The sequence below is a fragment of the Paracoccidioides lutzii genome (genome assembly GCF_000150705.2).
Source record: "Paracoccidioides lutzii Pb01 unplaced genomic scaffold supercont2.31, whole genome shotgun sequence".
Taxonomy (NCBI): domain Eukaryota; kingdom Fungi; phylum Ascomycota; class Eurotiomycetes; order Onygenales; family Ajellomycetaceae; genus Paracoccidioides; species Paracoccidioides lutzii.
Window position 1 is genome coordinate 213,094 of NW_015440977.1, and position 17,647 is coordinate 230,740.

General features: G+C 45.3%; 3 protein-coding genes across 3 annotated transcripts; 1 reads left to right on the forward strand and 2 right to left on the reverse strand.

Annotated features, from left to right (window-relative positions):
- Positions 1-3,611: 3,611 nt before the first annotated feature.
- PAAG_12531 (hypothetical protein) lies at positions 3,612-9,084 on the reverse strand (the record flags this gene model as incomplete). Its single annotated transcript, XM_015848010.1, has 3 exons — positions 3,612-3,853; positions 8,671-8,841; positions 8,916-9,084. 3 exons carry the CDS (start codon positions 9,082-9,084, stop codon positions 3,612-3,614), a joined length of 582 nt encoding a protein of 193 aa, XP_015702381.1.
- An 822-nt stretch (positions 9,085-9,906) lies between these two features.
- Positions 9,907-11,989, reverse strand: PAAG_12532 (hypothetical protein; the record flags this gene model as incomplete). Its single annotated transcript, XM_015848011.1, has 7 exons — positions 9,907-10,015; positions 10,093-10,247; positions 10,359-10,546; positions 10,637-10,670; positions 10,692-10,957; positions 11,165-11,610; positions 11,871-11,989. The coding sequence occupies 7 exons, from the start codon at positions 11,987-11,989 to the stop codon at positions 9,907-9,909; spliced, it is 1,317 nt and encodes a 438-aa protein (XP_015702382.1).
- A 3,139-nt stretch (positions 11,990-15,128) lies between these two features.
- Positions 15,129-16,712, forward strand: PAAG_08294 (hypothetical protein; the record flags this gene model as incomplete). Its single annotated transcript, XM_002789811.1, has 1 exon — positions 15,129-16,712. One exon carries the CDS (start codon positions 15,129-15,131, stop codon positions 16,710-16,712), a length of 1,584 nt encoding a protein of 527 aa, XP_002789857.1.
- Positions 16,713-17,647: the final 935 nt, after the last annotated feature.

Consider the following 17,647-nt stretch of genomic DNA (forward strand, 5'->3'; position numbering starts at 1 on the left):
TATAAAGAGGGAGGGGGAGGGGAGGAGGAGGGGGGATAAAATCGAGGGTTCGAGGGTTCAAAGAATAATGAGTCCATCCCAAACGATCGCCGAACAGCCATGAGCGCGCGGGTAAAGGCAGCCCCCCCGTACAAAACTTCCACACAGTCTGCAGGCTGTACAACCCCCCGAGAGGAAGGGGAAAATAATTTTCATCCTTTCCCTTCCCTTTTCCTAACTCCTCAGCTATCGTCGTCCCCCCTATCTTCTCTCAGGCCGCACCTCAGCAGCAAATTCCGCATTCGACATCTCGTCACACCTTATTCTCTCTTTAACTCCGTAGAAAACCTCCTGTTGTTAACATCCACTCCTCTTGAAACCAACCCCCGCTTCGCCATTTTCCAAAACCCTCACTCCAACCATCCAATCGGGAATCAAACTCGGTCCCGAAGAAATTCATTTTTCTAACTAGTTGCTAGCTAACCAGTGGCCTCAGTCAGTGTCAAAATGCCCGCCTCAGAGGTGCTCGTCGCAGCCAGGAATAAGGTTATGGATTGATTATACACGTATATATATAATATCCATGGGGATGTGTGCCGACATCAAGGAAGTAATGCATATAAAAGGCTCCAGTTCCAGTTATTATAACTCGTAGTTAACTACGTATTGCCAACGATCTGAGTAGCGATTGGCTTCGTTCAGGCCACGTTTTTGACGGGGCGGGCGGGGGCCGGTTGAACTTTTGACCCTCTCTTTTCAGACCTATCATATCATAATTATAATCAAAATTATTTTGGGTATGTGGTTAGATTTCGTTCCCCCCCCTCCCCCCCGTCGTAGATAGATCCCCGTCTGGAAAATGGATGTATCCAATTCTTCCCCGTTGCGCTGAAACGGATGGGATTTCAACAACCTTTGGAAAATCAGGTAATTAGGGGGAAACGAACGAGCTGGATAAAGTTGTAGGCTTTAGTTATGGGAAGCGCAGAACCTCAGAATAACACACGGGACACGGGACATGGACATGAATACGACACTGAACGCGGCAGTGGATGACGCTTTTGTTTCACGACTGAAAAGTCACTGAACCCTTGAAACCCGTAGAGCCCCTTTGCCCTTAAAGTATCTTGCCATGTGTCCCTGGCCTGGTTAAACAGAGCCGTGAAGCGGATCGTGCATCTGCTTCGTACTGCAAAACTGAGCATTGACGATAGTTGATCGTCTACGAGAATAGGAACGGATTCGGGGAAATGCCTGCAATATCTGTGTGTCTCTATTTTCAGTTCCGGGAGTAACAACTTAGGTAGTTATGGAGTAAAGATGGGGATGATAATTCGTCGTTTCAATAACTAGGTTACAGGTGATGATCGCTTCAACCTCCAACTTCAAGACCCAACTCGGGTAACTTCCGACTGTCAACGGAGCCTGCAAAGATTGCCCATTGGCTATTAGTTGTTCTTGTCAAGTGAGAAAAAAAAAATAAAAAATAAATTAAAAAAAGATTAGCCGCTGATCACTCGGCAAGTGACGATCCTGATATGGACCTGACGTCGTCGAGAATTTGAGAGGGAGAGACATTTGCACCCATCAGCCAACTATCACCAGCCCGCCGCATCCTTGAAGAATTGACGGCCCTGATGCTGCTGCTGGCTATTGTTGTTGCTGATTATCCGGAATAGCTGCCCAAGGTAGTTACATTCTTTCACGGATATTTATTTAGACAGCTCACAGCGCTCTGCAAACCTCACCTGAGAAGCAAATTGCAAATTGTTCCGAATGGATATCTTCAGGGTGAAATATGCAGAGGATTGCACATGAAGATCCCAGCCCGGTAAATCTAACTGCAGGGGTCCTAAATGGATAACGAGAGGGGGGGACGGAACTCGCACGCACATGGCCCAAGGGTGATTCAATCAAATCATTCTAAAGTTTTACATTTTCTTCGCTTTCAATTTACAAAAACTAGTCTAGGTATTTCCCCCCCTCCTTCCCCCCGTATTCTAAGCGTTGCTTTCGAGTGATAAATGCAAAAATGCAAACATTCATGAATTCTCGGGTTCCCGGGGTGGGGTGGGGGGGAACTATCTATCCCACAAACCACGCCAAACAGCTGAAAATACCATATCTTGAGGTTATCCCATTTAATGTAATCCATGTAGGTAGCCTACCCAACTGCCTAGCTAGGTAGATGCTATACATACCCAGATAGGGTCGTCAGGAGCCACTGGAGATCCTGAGGGACAGCATGTGCCAAAATTGCGTACAGAGTTCTCATATGTTGAATTCAGCACTAGGAAAGGTTTTGCTTAAATTCCCCACTCCCCACCCCCCACTTTTTTTTTCTTCTCTTTCTTTCTTTTCTTTTCTTTTTTTTTTTTTTATGTGTGTGTGTGGAACATCCAGTAAATCTAAATCTATAACCCAGAAGTCACGCAACCTGTTGCCCCCCCTAAAGCCAGCTTGAAACTTAGGACAGCATTCAGATTCCCGGGGGGGGGACATATGCGGTCCGTCGGCAACATGTCCTGTGCATCACATTAGCATTCAGGGTCTGCAGCCGTGCACAGAGTAGCGGCCGCGGGGTGGCTTAGTTCAGGTGCAGTGCACTTGATGTCCTTGACCTTTTGGTATGGGTTTAGGGGAACTTGGGGGATCAGTTGTCGAGGCTTTGCTCCCGGCTAGAAGATGGTGGGTGGAAAGGAGGGTTTGGTTGGGTTTGTCGATGGGGGGGGGGGTATGTAGATGTGTCCATAAGGGAAAGTTTATTTTTTTTTTTTTTAAATAAAATTAAATTAAATAAACTGCGTTTTTGTTTGATCTGTCACAGTCATCGACAAGATGGTCGAGTTTTGAGATGGAACTGGGCACAAAGGTTGTCGCGGCCACTGTGGGCCATCTGCGTGGGGAGGCGACGAGCATGGATACTCCTATGGGGTAAAAAGCTGAGGTCCGATACATATATTTTTGCAGCCAAGTATGCCACATGAGTGTTTGAAGATAGATAGGCTGATCCTTAACCTGAAGCTATTTGTGATTCGATCCATGGATAAGTTATTTACATGGCGTGTGCACGCCTGCAATGCATGTCGAAGGTTTTTTTGACAGGTTTGTTCCGTCCCTCGCTAAATAACTGATAATGGCGGGGGCGAGGATGAAGACGCCAAATGGGTTTTGTTTGCTGCTGTTTTGATAAGTACGAGCATGTCGATCAGAACAGGGGACTGAATATTGGCTTGAACGGGGAACCTCTTTGGTGTAGCTGGGGGTCAGCTGGGATGAAACTTGCGTTGACAGCGACTTGACAGGCCCCCGGATAACTACCTACAGCTGTGCACCTGGAATGGTTTTTCGGGGGTTACATAACTCTTCCGTTCCTTGCAGGAATCGGGTGATAGGCAGCCAGCTGGCCGGCGATATTGAAAATCTGGCCGCGTATTGAGTAGTTAAAAATCGGATCAGTCAGAAAGGGATAGTTAAAAACGACGACACGGTTTCCCGCAGAGTGGGATTTTGACACATGCAAGCGATCCCCGCCCTGCATCATAATCACAACTTTGACCACGTATCCGAACGTGCAGAATCTGATATGTTACAATTGTGATTTTTATTGTTTATTTCTATTTTTATCAGGATTACCCCTGGGATTGGTCAGTAAACTGCGTTCCGAGCTGCTGGTACGCAGCTCCAGTTGCCGGAGCTTCGAGATCTCTGTTCCGGGCCGTCATCACAGCGGGTAAGTTGGATATGCCGTATGTCCAAAAATATATCCGGGAGCTCAGGATGGCCGCAGCGGGTGATGAGGAGGGGCGAATGAGCTGAGAAAGCCTGAACTTTTTGAGAGCTCGCAGCTTGAACTTTCGACTTGATGCTGTACCTGTATCTCAAGCTGAAGTTATGGAGAATATACACTTCTTTTCCATTCATGTCTATCAACGATTTCCACTGTACTGGGCATACGTAGGTCGCTTACGGGGTGGTCACCACATGGAAAAGGTCGATATCAGTGCCCAACAAATATTCCCTCCTATGATACTACTGCATAACATGGGGCCCGCCTATCGCTCATCATAAACTCTGCGCATGTCCAATGTCTTCTCTTCATCAAGATCAGCATCGCATCAACGGGGGAAGAGGTCAGATGTGACAAGTCTGACTCTGTAACCACACCCATATCTAGGCAACATCAGCAAACCGGACTCAGGGAAGCTAGAGACCATATACTTCATCACCTATCAAGTCTCCATTTGCCTTTTTGTCGTCAACTGGAGTTTTGGGATGTCGCCACACCGTAAGGCAGTAGAGGCTGCCACTGATATTGAGTCCTGCTCTCGTTAATCAGACATATGTCTCTGCCCTAGAACAAGCGCACAGCCCTAAAATCAACGAGATTGTGTGATACCGGTGTTGGACTGAAGGTTGGTTGGAAACTTGTAAGTTGATATTTACAATCGTGGCCAAACTGTTACGGCCAGTGATAACTTATTCACTGACTTCTAGACCCGAGGCGGATCCGTCCGCTGATCGCTCCACTCAAGCGGAGTCCCACGTGTCGTCTCATGAAAGATACGAACTCAATTTCTGTCTCTGAAGGCTCGAAGACGAATAGCTTTTCATCATATCCTCCCGCCGACTTCTCCGTATACTTGTGAGCTTCAAGTTTCAAATATTGCACAGAAAAGAGGAGAGGATCTTGAAATGCCTCGTTGGCCAAAGAAAGAATTCTCAAAACAAGCCGATTTCATGATCAAATTCAGAGAGAAAAATTGACAGAAAAAGCAGAATTCCCAATGCCAAGTTCTAACAATTACTCCGGTTACAGAAAGGGACGGGATTCCTCATTCTTTCCTTCAGCCTCAGAGCTCCATACCCTATCGTCACCATGACTTGGTATTTGATACGCAGCCACTAGCCCTCACTAGATGTTGCCCACACTGAGTGACATATTCATCCCCAACTGCCTATTTGGGGAATGAAAATCGAGGTGAAAAGGGTTGGTGAGAATGTGGTGATATGTAGATATGTGCGTTGGAGGTATGTAAGGTGTGTATCTCTGGGGTATTTACATGTCTAACCTGGTAGGATATGCACATTCAGTACACGGGGTAGAGAGCCGGAAGCGAATGGACGTTTGTACTGTACTATAATGTACTATGGCTGGAGGATCTTGCCCTGTTCCTATCTCAATTGCTTCGACGAAAAAGTTGGGTGGATGTCTCCATCCCGCGCCGTTCACCATCTAGAAGGGTATGAAAAAAAGGGGTCTTCACTTAACATCCCTGTCCCACCCTCGTCCTCACCATCCAACCTTGATGCGATGCATAGCTATCGAAACCGACTCGATCCATAGTCAACGCTAGCCACAACTAAACACCCAACTCGCAAGCAGGATTGCCCTACTACTAGGGAGAAGGCAACCATCAACCAATTCAATCGTGATTCTCCAGCCTCAAGGCCTGACCGAATATCGAGGCAAATGGAAACCTTACCTGGTCGTTAGGTTGTCTGCCCTTGCTGAAGGCTAATTCCCCGCAGTCCTTTTAGTGGCGCCAGTGTGGCTCAACTCTAAAAGGAAGACAACCAAGCAATCGATCGGCGTTTCAAACCGCCCCATGCATTCACTAAAAGATAGTTTTGGCTGGAAGGACAACTCCACACAACCTTTCCACATGATGTATGGTGTTAAGATGGGAACAACAAAGTCAGCATGTCCAGATCCACCGTCGTGGTCATTTTTCCTTTCGCCTCTTTGCCCAATGGTTCTCGAGGCGTCTAGTACATATATGCACGATGGATGCAAGCCCGGCGTTGTTGGCAAATAATTAGGCTTCAACCTGCAGGCTGGATAATTTGAAATCAGTGAACTCAACACACCATCCAAGAAGTCAAAAGAAATAAAACTAAAAATAAACAAAAAAATAATGTTGTGGTGTATGGTGGATGATCACAGGATGGACAATGGTGTGGTCCATTGAATTGCTGATCCATTGCACATGAGGATGATCACATCTAAACTATTTTCTGACAGCTTTTCTCTCTGCAGTACTTCCCATGGATTGTTGAGTGCAGAAGAACTTCATCAAGGTGTGCTGCTTCCATTCACACCGTTGTTGGAGGCTGCTGATTGTTGGGCATCTTTAGTGAGGTTGAGAAAGGGGAAATAACTTCGTCATAAGTCAGAACCGCTATTTCTTCTGGTAGCTAATGAGATACAATGCAATGAATAGAATGGCATCTGATTTTAATTCTTCTTGAAGCATTTGTTAAATATCCAATGAAGAGAGCCGTTAACTGCTTATTATTAGTGTTTATACGTGATGGCCATTTTCTTTCCTCTCTTTTGTTGCCCTATTCGAGATCATTTTCATTATTCCAACTGATTCTATTTCAAGGAACTCCGTCATTCGATACGAGAACGTCTCCTGCGTTCTCAGAGTCCCTATTTGAGAGCGCCCGTCGAAATTCAATAGCTCCTCGACTTACCCGTTTGCACCCTTTTTCCCATTGGATCAATACCCACGTATTCACAGGATGCGCTAACGAATGACCAGCATCGTTGGCTTTTTTCGCCTGTTCAAGATCATTCGAGAACAAATACCAGCAATAAACAGCGTCAGGAACAATTGTGGCCTCCTACCAAGTGTCCATTGGAGGAAATTTTTTGCTTTTTACGACACCATGCATTTCAATTGTATGCAAAATCAATAAAAACAAACGAATGCACCTCGGATACCAGGCTGACTGTTTAATGCAGGCGTCGTTTCCAGGAAAAAGCTTCTCGGGATTGCCACTTTTCCCAAATTCTCCGCTCTAGTTATGAAGCAAAGTAAAAACCAAAGAAAGGGTGGGGAACAAGGAAAAGAAAAACCGCCATATCCGGAATTCTCTTTCCATCAGCCTCTTCAAGATATATCAAAATTGTTGTATCTTCCTCCACGTTTCAAAAGATAGCTACCAACGCCAACGCCATTCTATCCCTATCCATGGATATTCCTCATTGGAACCTTCGACGCCTCCTACGGGTTAATCAACCAGAGTTTTCTTCTCCGTACTCTGACCGTCTGATTATGTCGGTGAGATGCATGTGAGATTATGATAACATGGACTCGGTGCGCCAAAACCCGTATTTTTGTTAGTCCCTGCAGGACAAGAGTGTGTTCCAGCAAATAAGGAGCAGAGAATGTCGCATCTTTGTATCCTGAGGAGGAAAAATAGTATTGAGTCAGGGCTCAATGAAACCGCTGATCTAAGGAGCACTTTGCCGTGTCCTGACCCCACTATGCCTGGTGCTTTCCTCCCAGGCCGATATCTAAGGGAAGATATCTCAATGAAGGCACAGAATTTTCTTACGCATTGCGCATCAAAACAACCAAGGATGCAAATCACCTTTTGGTTTAACAATTCAATCATCTTCCGATGTTTTGCCATTTTGATTTTACAAGGGACGAAGAGAGTTGATGACCTGTCAATTATCTATCTGTACTTGGTGAAGTAACGGAGATCGCTTGGGCAACATATTCTGTGACCCGACACAGCATCGTTTAAGGCTGGACGAATTCAAGATGATCATCAGCTCCCGAGGTCCAACAAACTGGCTATTTTGAAACAGAGCAGAAGGGCTCTTTCATTGTGTGAGTCTGATGACCGTTTCACTGGCTGATACTCCGCTGAGACTCTGAAGTTTTCGGTGGAGAATAATGTTCGTTTCTTTCGAGTTGACTGCCGACCAGTCACATCCATCTTGTGATTTCATGCAAATGGAATCCAGCTTTGCATTGATGATTGCACAGGACCGTCAGAGCTCGGGACATGGTCAGGAGAAAAGGCAAGATTTCCAGTAAAACTACACTCTGTATAGTGCATTTTTCCTTGCATTTAGAGTTCTAAGTGTAAAATTTTGATGCTTCGTTTTAAACCTTCTTTTCTTGAATCCATGATCAACCACTGCTCCCCCGATCGAACCCAACATTGGAACAGATACATGTGCACATGAAGATGCTGTAACATATGGGGAGCAATCGTCTCGTACGGGCCAGGCTAGGTATACGAATAGACCGCTGTTTCTTCAGGGTCCCTTTACATGCTTGTCGCCCTAGTCGTTACAGGCCAACCTGCTGTGACGGGACGGACCGCGCCGCTTAGGCCTATTGAAAACATGCCTTTGCTAGGAGGGAAGACGCAATATCCTCCGTGTCAAGGAAGCTGTTAGATGCCAAGTTACAAGCCTATTTTGGTTTATTATTCCCCGTTTTAGGTGAGCAGGTTTGGTGCCATATGTCATGAGGTGTAAATGCACACACCCATAAGCCAACACTTTTTGGTAAAGCAGAAAGAGAAAAACATTCTGGCTGCATAGAACCTACCAAAAATATGCTTATTGATATAGCATATAAAATGCATACTGAAATAGAAAAATCAACGCTTTTAAAGTCATTAGAGAGAGTTGATCATATTCGGAGCAGCATTAGTTCTATACACAGGGCTAACATCATTATCAAAAAGGATGTCAGAGACCATTAGACATTCGTGTATGGAGTAGCACATGATTGAGTATAATGTCTTAAGTATACGTATCATCTCCCACTTACTGTCTCACCCAAAAATGACATCAAATAGGATGAAAGGATATTCTGTCAATATAATAAGAGAATTAATTACTTAGAAATTAAAAATCCCATTTCTGCTTCAACATACCCTTAAACTCTGCCTCACCATTGAAACGCCCTTCACCAGAAACTTTCCATACTCCTGATTTTGCGGCCGCGGGCAGCGTAGAACAAGTGATGCATTGGCCTGCACCGAATGCAGCGCACCGTTTGTCACCATGGTATGGCAATTCAAGAACAGCAGTACCCAGCAACAGTACTTGCAAACATAGATGCAGTCATAGTTGGAGAATGTTCTACAGCAGGAACCCCCACATCTGGCTGCTTTGATACCATTAGAACGCATTTTGCTGATCTCCCGAAGCCTCGTAACACCCTGCCAGGGTTCTTGTAGTCTGTGAAATTCAAGATACCCTAAGGTTTTTGCATCGCTCTCCCCCTGGTCAAGTATCGCTCGGTGGCTGTAGCGATAAGGAATGCAGAGATTGTTCGTGAAAAGCATCTCTGGCTCCCACAAGAGACTCCCAGTTTGCTGGACACAACAAACTGCTCTGCGAAGATAATCCACAGCATCGTCCCAACTTACCTATGCCTTTAAAGACCCCGACAAGACCATACCAGAAGCAACTTCTCTCCAAATATAGCCAATTGGCAGCAGCAATTATCTCAGTTGTGGAATAGTCGTCGACTTCCGGCTTAAAAAATTCTTGTTGCTAAAGACAGATATACCTTTGGACCTGCTGTGGAAAATTAAAGCCATGATCGAAGGCTGAGAAAGCCAATCTCCCAATTTGGATAGCAATGGATTTGAATAATGTGGCAAGTGATTCAACTGTCGATTCAATGAAATGTCGACTCTCAGGTGTCAAGCAATTCACCCCGTTTTCATCACCCATCCAGTTTCTCATAAAGCTCTAGTTCTGGTGAGAGAAAAAGTGCTTATCGACCACATTAGCATAGGTTTTCAGAGCATTCTCTCGGCTCAACGTTTTGGCTAATAAATCCGCAATATCCAGCCTCTGTGATATCGTCAACTCTGAAGAAGTAATCGCGTGGATATGGTCCTGGGAGTGGTGCATCACATAAAATCCCGAGATATCGCAGTCTCTATCGGGTCCGAACTTTCGTAATAATCACATACTAACTCAAGGCATGTTATAATAACAATAAATCTGGCTTCACTGAACTTAAACTCCGATGCTTAGATGCCCATAGTCCACTGAAAACTTGCCTTGCTTCGTGTCACCGGAAAATAAAGACGTGGTAAAAGGTAACTTTGGTTATCAGTGAATCTCAGGAGAATATTTTTGTATCTGCAATGTCCTCAAAAAAATTCCTCATGCTTCTCTTCGCTCTCATCATTACTATCCGCGTTAACAGGGACGATTTTGCTTGAACGGTCCGTTGTCATAAGGGCATCTTTCCGAGTAGGACTGAAAAAAAGGAAGCGAATTGTGTTCGAAGTGCATCCTCAAGACTCATTATACCGTCTCCACCTAGAGATTTCAACCGTAAAACCACACCGGGCTCAGTAGGCATTAGGAGGCGCCGTGAACAAGTCACCCGTGCCAGGAGTTCGTTCAAATTCTCTGCTTCCTCGCTGACGAAAGTGGACGAAAAGCTTTCAAGGATATGATTAAGCATTTCATTCAACCTTCTTGGGGCCTGGACCAAGCATTTGCGAATAGTTGATTCGCAACGTTTTGTTCAACAGCTCTTTGAGCATAGGGTCAACCAACAGAAGCGTTCCTTGGCCCTCTCTGAAAGTGTCGAAACGATTTCAGTTCGTAGTTCTGGTGACACAGCTCTCAGAACTCGACTTGAGATTGCTAAAATGATATCGGCTGAGTTCTTATCTTCCACTACGAGAATCGTGGGTACGTCCATTTCAAGAGCTTCAGAAATGGGGTCCGTAGGTTGGGGTCTACCAAGCATGACTATTTGCACACGGGAAGACAGGTGCACTGAGAAGAGTCAGTATTAAATTTACAACTCTAGCTTTCAAAACACCTTCAGTATGTTAACAAACTCGAAGAGATAGAGAGCTGACCTACCCTGGTTAATATCTTTCATGATATTGATCATCGACTACATCTCATATCCATACACCTCATCGACAACATCGAAAACGAGATAAATATTACTCTTCACACTGGCTTCCTTCACAAAAATATTGACGAAAAGAGTGCGCCAGATTCTTTCCAGCGGTGAGATGTCATCCTGTGACATACATGTTGCCATAATGTGTTTGACATAGTATGGGTCATCTTCACTAATTTGGAAGGCCAAATCGTGGAGTACTTGGTGGAATGGCCTCGTTGAGGGGTAGTTGTCAGATATAAACAACATAGACTTCAGGTGGCGGCTGGGCTCCTCTTGGATGCAAGTTTTTGAGGAACGATATGATATTGAGTGCCATATAGAACTTCCCAGCTCCAGGATTAACCGTAACTCATATCAACGCGAAAAAGCTTTTTTGACTCATGATTTAAAATGAAGTTCAGTTCTAATCCGATTTGTTTAACCCGAGTTCAGTTGATCTTATCAGACCAATCGTAGGCAGTCACTGAAGACTCAAGAACCTCGTTGATGTGGGGATTGATTGCTCAGGTGCACGCCACTTCCAAATCCGTTCTGTAGCTGATCAGCCTTCATCAGAACATCAACTTTCTTATTCAGTTCCGATACTCCAAGATCGACATTAGAAACTGAAGTGCTAGTGCTAGCGACAGTATGTGTAACGTTGTCGACTGTGCGGCCTGTCCTTTTAGATTGCGTTAATGAGTCCGCGCCAACGAGGCGATTCTCAGTTTCAATAAGAATAGCGAGTCGATCAACAGCATCATGGACTTTTTCATCGCCATGGAGCAGTGTCATTTCTCCAAAACTTGGCAAATCTGGCTTTTTTCGATGGACTTCCTCGAGAAAGCAAAGATAGCGATCAGCGCTGCAAGAATGACGTTTCGTTGGGTTCTCAATTCTACCAACATCGATTCTTCGGTATATACCCGAAGGCGAATTGTAATGTCTGAAAGCGTTCGTGTTGTTTCGAAGTTTTAGTAAAATATGCCATTTTTGACAATTTCGAATTGCATGTTTCTCCTTTCCTTCTCTTTATTATCAAGAAGTGGTACCAACAGTTTTAAATACCTCCAGTGTCCCCAACAACTCCTGGATAGCATCATAAGACGAGGAAACCCACTTTGCAGAACTAATCAAGTGACGCAAACACGAGGGAGGAGAGAGAAGGCCATCGAGACTGTACTTGCCAGGAGGGGCCCAACGCACTCCACGGGCTTGATTGCTGACTCTAGGACATTCAAAAAGCGATGCTTCTTCTCCACGAAATCGCGGGATTTGGAGTTTTCCTTGTCAATTGCGTTCCGGAGATCATCTACAGAGGCCATTCTTAGAAAGTAGAGCTGGATCATCCAGAGTCTTTTTCGTGGTCTCCTCATACTTCTTGATTGCCTCTTTGTAGATTGTGAGGATCTGACTTTCATTGAGATGTCCCGACATTGCGGTGCTACCCGAAAAACAGGGGCGTTCTATCACAGTACTCTCCCTGTGGTGGTTCCAACCATTGCAATTAAGATATGAAAAATAAAAGAGAGACATGAGAAAAAGGTCTGAGGACAGCGACAGCAATCTTATATTGTGAGATTGAGGCGCAGTATTGTAAGGTGGTAAAGGGTTGCCTTGATAGGTTGTCTTGTCCCTACCTGTTATTGGGTCATCAGTAAATAAATGTGTTATGTTGGGTGTATTGTTTGGGCACCCCGCGAAGGAAACCCGCCTCGTGTTACGCCATCTTGCTCATGAGGGTTTAAAAATGTAACCCACGATATATGTAGTTGAATGGAGCCAGTGTCTAGATTCAATCACCCCCTAAGAACTTGACCGTGCCCAATGGACGTTGGTGTTACGGGCTGATGTTCCCATGGATGTCAGTCGGTGGTTGGGTTGATAGTTCGTTTGTTCCCTCCCTTGAAGGATGCATGCCGCTCTGTATATCAAAATACCAAACTTGCAAAATTTACCACCGGCAGACTCCATAAATACACGATTCCTGCGTAATCTGGCGTACAGGAACATTAACGTAATTGATAAGCGAGTCGGCCACATAAGCAAGTTGGCCACTTTTCATCTCATCCCAGAACAACATCTTCATCATCAAAAATGTCAACCACACAAAGAAATAAAGCCTCTACTCAGGAAGGAAGGCTTCTTTTAGCCATTCAAGCATTTAAAAATGATCAAATTTCAAATGTACAAGCTGCAGCAAAGCTGTATGATGTTCCATGTTCCACCCTAGGTGATTGGGTACATGGTCATACAGCACGCGTTAACACTCCCTCAAAGAACCAGAAACTTAGTCTTACAGAGGAAGAATCTCTTGTTCAATGGATTCTGACCATGAATGAATGAGGTCAGCCTCCCCAGGTTGCAGCTGTACAAGAAATGGCCAACCTTCTTCTTGTCAGCCAAGGATTCAACCCCTCACTCACAGTGAGTGAATGCTGGGTATGAAACTTTGTCAAGCATCATGATGAGCTGAAATCCAAGTTCTCACGCAAGTATGATCATCAGTGGGCCTTATGTGAGGATCCTGAGGTTATCCATGGGTGGTTTAGGCTCATATGAAACACTATTGTGAAGTATGGGATCCTGGAAGATGATATCTACAACTTTGATGAGACTGGGTTTCAGATGGGTGTAATTGGGACTGCCAGGGTGGTGACTGGATCTGAAAGAGCTGGGAATCCCAAGCTTGTACAGCCTGGAGATCAGAAATGAGTGACTGTTATTGCTGGAGTCAATGCAACTGGCTGAGCCTTGCATATGATGATTATCCTCAAAGGAAAGATGCATCAATCCTGCTGGTACAAGACAGAAGGACTACCACACGACTGGGTGATTGGAGTCAGTGAGAATGGCTGGACCACTGACCAGCTGGGCTTATACTGGCTGAAAGAGGTGTTCAACAAGGAGACTCTACCCTGTATGAAGGTCAGATATCAACTGTTGATTCTAGACTGGCACTGAAGCCATGCCTCAGCTGGATTTGATCAATTTTGCACTGAGAATCAGATCATTGTCCTCTACATGCCACCACATTCCTCCCATCTTCTTCAGCCATTGGATGTTGGCTGCTTCTCGCCCCTGAAAACTGCATACAGACAGCAGGTGGAAAACCAGATGTGGCTTGGGATCAATCATATTGACAAGGAGGAGTTTTTGGGTCTCTATCCTGCAGCTCAGATGCAGGCCCTGACTGAGAGCAACATCAAGAGCAGCTTTAGGGCTGCTGAGCTGGTTCCATACAATCCTGAGCAGATTCTCTCACAGCTTAATACCATGATGCATATCCCCACACCCCCAGGGATCTCCCACAGCTCCCAGGCCTCCTGGGCCACAGTCACACTGCATAATATACACCAATTGGAGCAGCAGGCTGAGAAAGTTAAAGGATATATCAAGCACTGTATGCAGAGCCCACCCAGTCCAATCAATCATGCCCTAAGTCAGCTGGTCAAGGGGTGTCAAATGACAATGCACAGTGCTGCTATTCTAGCAGCTGAAAACAGGGAGTTAAGGACTGCAAATGCCAAACAAAAGAAGAAGCAAGAAAGAGGCTGTATGTATGTAGCTCAAGAGGGTGCTTTGAGGATTGAAGAAGACTTGAATCACATATGAAGGGTCAATGAATGGGAGCAGGGGGTAGTTGAGGCTGCTGAGTCATGACCACAAAAATGTGCAGCACCACAGTGTAGTGTATGTGGGATTATTGAGCATACTGCCCATACATGCTCTAAGCATATAGGAAATAATTTATAATGTAATTTGCTAGTTTTTCTTTATAGTTGAGACTTTGAAGGCATTCTTGTTGTACAGTGGGGAGGAAAATGGCCGACTCGCTCATGTGGCCGACTTGCTTATCGATTACGTTACTGCTTACTCGGCTTATTTAAGAAGTTATGAGGAGACCTAATCGGGACTAGCTCTCCCCCGCATTTGGAGGCTGATTTTTGAAAACTTTTTGATTTTATTTTGCTATTTTCATTTTTCCTTTTCCGTTTTTTAAACTTAAGCTCTGATGTGAAATTTTCAGATCATTGTTTTTATTTTTCCAGTTTATGTTCATCTTTCCATGTATTGCAGTGATTTTACCCCGTTGTTGATTACGTTACCCCTTTCTTATTTTTGTCGCTGAATTTTTCAAAACCGAAACCAGCGCAAAAACCAATAAAGGGGAAAAAAGAAGGATAAACCGGAAACTAGCGAGAACGGGAAACGCGGAACGTGCCGCATTGTTGACCGGGAAGATATTTCTAAACGGCCGACAAACAAAGGCGGAGAGGGAGGCCTCATTGTGGGGTCATTGCTGCAACGAAGAGCGGAAAAGAGGAGACAAAGAGGAAGTGGGGAAAGGAGAAACACGTCTGCTGTTGTAGGCGGTTTTACTTTGGAAGGACCAGAGATATAAACACACGACGGAAAGGGGAAATAGAGAAGACACTGCCTCCCCCCCCAACCCCCGAACAAATGTTTAACTGGCACACCAGCGTCGAACCTCCGCCTCAAGGAACTCCCGTCTCTGCCAGACAGCACCACCATCATCAGCATCAGCACCACCATCACCAGCAGCAGCAGCAGACCCATCACAGTTCTCTCCAATGGCTCCCTACCGGCCCTCCGCTTCCGAGGCCGCTCCCCAATACCCTTCCGCCCATTTCCGCCCTACGTCCAACTAATAACTACGTACCCACCGCCCAACATGATGCAGCTGTCCTACAAACCCCCGCATCCACTGACAACTCACTATCTGAAAGTCCCAGCATACGCGAGACTGTCGTCCCGGACAACGGTGTCGATCTAGCTCCCGAACCTGCATATGATCATCCGGCCCCGGGTCCGGAACCCAGCTCTGATGACGTTGATATAGATGGAGGAGCAGCATCGCGGCAAACGGGACGTGTAGGGCCTGGACGGGGTGTTGATCTAACACTTCTCGAAAGTGAGACTCCACGGAAACATGGTAAACGGCTAACGACACGCGAGGAGACAGCGCTATTTGAAATTTGCAACAGGCACGCGGCCTCATTTGGCGAGCGCAACCGCCTCTGTGAATGGTGGTTGAACGTGACGCAAGAATTCACCGCATCAGAGGGCCATCCGTATTCGTGGCATAGCGTAAGGCGAAAGGTGGAGCTCGTAACGCAACAGCGGATCAAATTCTTGGAGGGATTGGATGGGAAGCGGGGCGATGATCAGGCGGATGCGGCATGGAGTGCTGCCGTCGATTCCTGGATTCCATCCTGGAAGCGGTTTCAGGAACAGGAGAATGAGCGCATTCATGCCAAGCAGGGTAAGAGAGGCCGGAAGAGGAAATCAGTAGTTGATGCAGATGGGGTGGCCATGGGGTACCAGCATATGCTGCCGCCTGGATTTGATACGATGTTTCCTTCGTCATCGAAATCAGCCAAGGCAACTCGAATAGAGGCTCCTGTTTCTATACCTGTTACCTCCGATCCCCCTCCTACTCCTTCAACAACGGAATCTTTGCTCACACCAACCCATCAACAACGGCAGCAGCAGCAACAGCAGAAACATACCTCCGCGTCGGTTCCAGTTCAAACATCCGTCCCGCAAGCACCGGTTTCCGCCTCGCAAGCAATCATAACAGCAGGCACATCATCCACAGCAACAGAATCAGCTGTGGGAGCCGCAATATTAGAAACCTTATCAAAATTGAACAAAAACCTCGAAGCAGTGTCTTCTCGCAACCACTCATCGAACGCCATGTCCCTAGCAGCTGCAGCTGCAGCCGCAGCCGCAGCACACCCTCACGCTATCCTACCACCACACCAACAAAAACACTCTCCGAACTCTGCCGTCACCAACCATAATCACCCGGCCCATAGTCACGGCCATGGCCACACCTCACGCCCTGGCCAAATCCAACAGAATCAAATACCAGCGTCGACACTCCACCAATTAAAGTCTGAGTTGCGTGCGGAGCTCCGCCAGGAGATCCAGAAAGATCGCGCACAGCTTGAAGAGAAATTGGACTCGGTGCAGAAGACGCAGGAGATGATTCTGGATTTGTTACGGCAAGAGCCACAGTAACTTCTATTTTTGAGATGATATCAGTCGCCGCACTTCCACTCTCTTTTATCCCTTGTATTTGGGATACGAATCGGGAGGGAGGGGGAAGTTATGGATAGAGGGCTAGTTAGTTGAGGGTAGGAATATATATGGGAAATTAGGGGATTTCATGACTGTTATGACACTCTTTCAGTTTATATTTTATTTATGTTTACTTTTGCTCCCATTTTTGCTTGCTTGAGGATTAGTTCTATCCATTATTATCCCCTTTACCATTTCTGTTATACTCAACTATCCCCATCTTATATGTGATATCTTTTCCTTCCCCTCATCATCTTTTTTCTCTCATATAACTCTACCTAAATTTTTTCCATATCATGCCTAGTTCACGATGAGAAATGTAAAGTGCGTCTCGAATGCATATATCCACTTCAGCATTAAACGGGAATTTTTCCCTCTTCTCCCTACTTTATCTCTGTCTTTCTCTCAGAACCGCTAGAACCGTGAACCTGTCACTGCAGTGAGATTTGCACAGGACTTCTCTCTCCCAAATGGCAACGATTCTCTCATAGGTTTTAACATCACGGTAGGGAATACTTCACTCCAACATCAACGCCCATTTCCTGGGTTTCACTATATAATAAATTAAATGTGGTAAAGGCGCGGAATGCGTCTCTCATCTCATGAAATATTCCGCGGCTCAATTTCTATTGTCTCCTTAGCTTCTTCGTTAAGGATTTCCGGATTGGCTAGTTTTTGTATAGTCTTTACATCATAATAAATTGAACCATCGCTATCAATAAATCCACTTAATCAGCCATTATTATAATTTAATGGATTAGAATATTTTATCTATTCACTTGTAAAGTTTACCTTCAATTTAAATATAATATTAAAATATTACTCGAAAATATCTTATAATTATTATAATTCTTATCAAAATACTACTACTACTA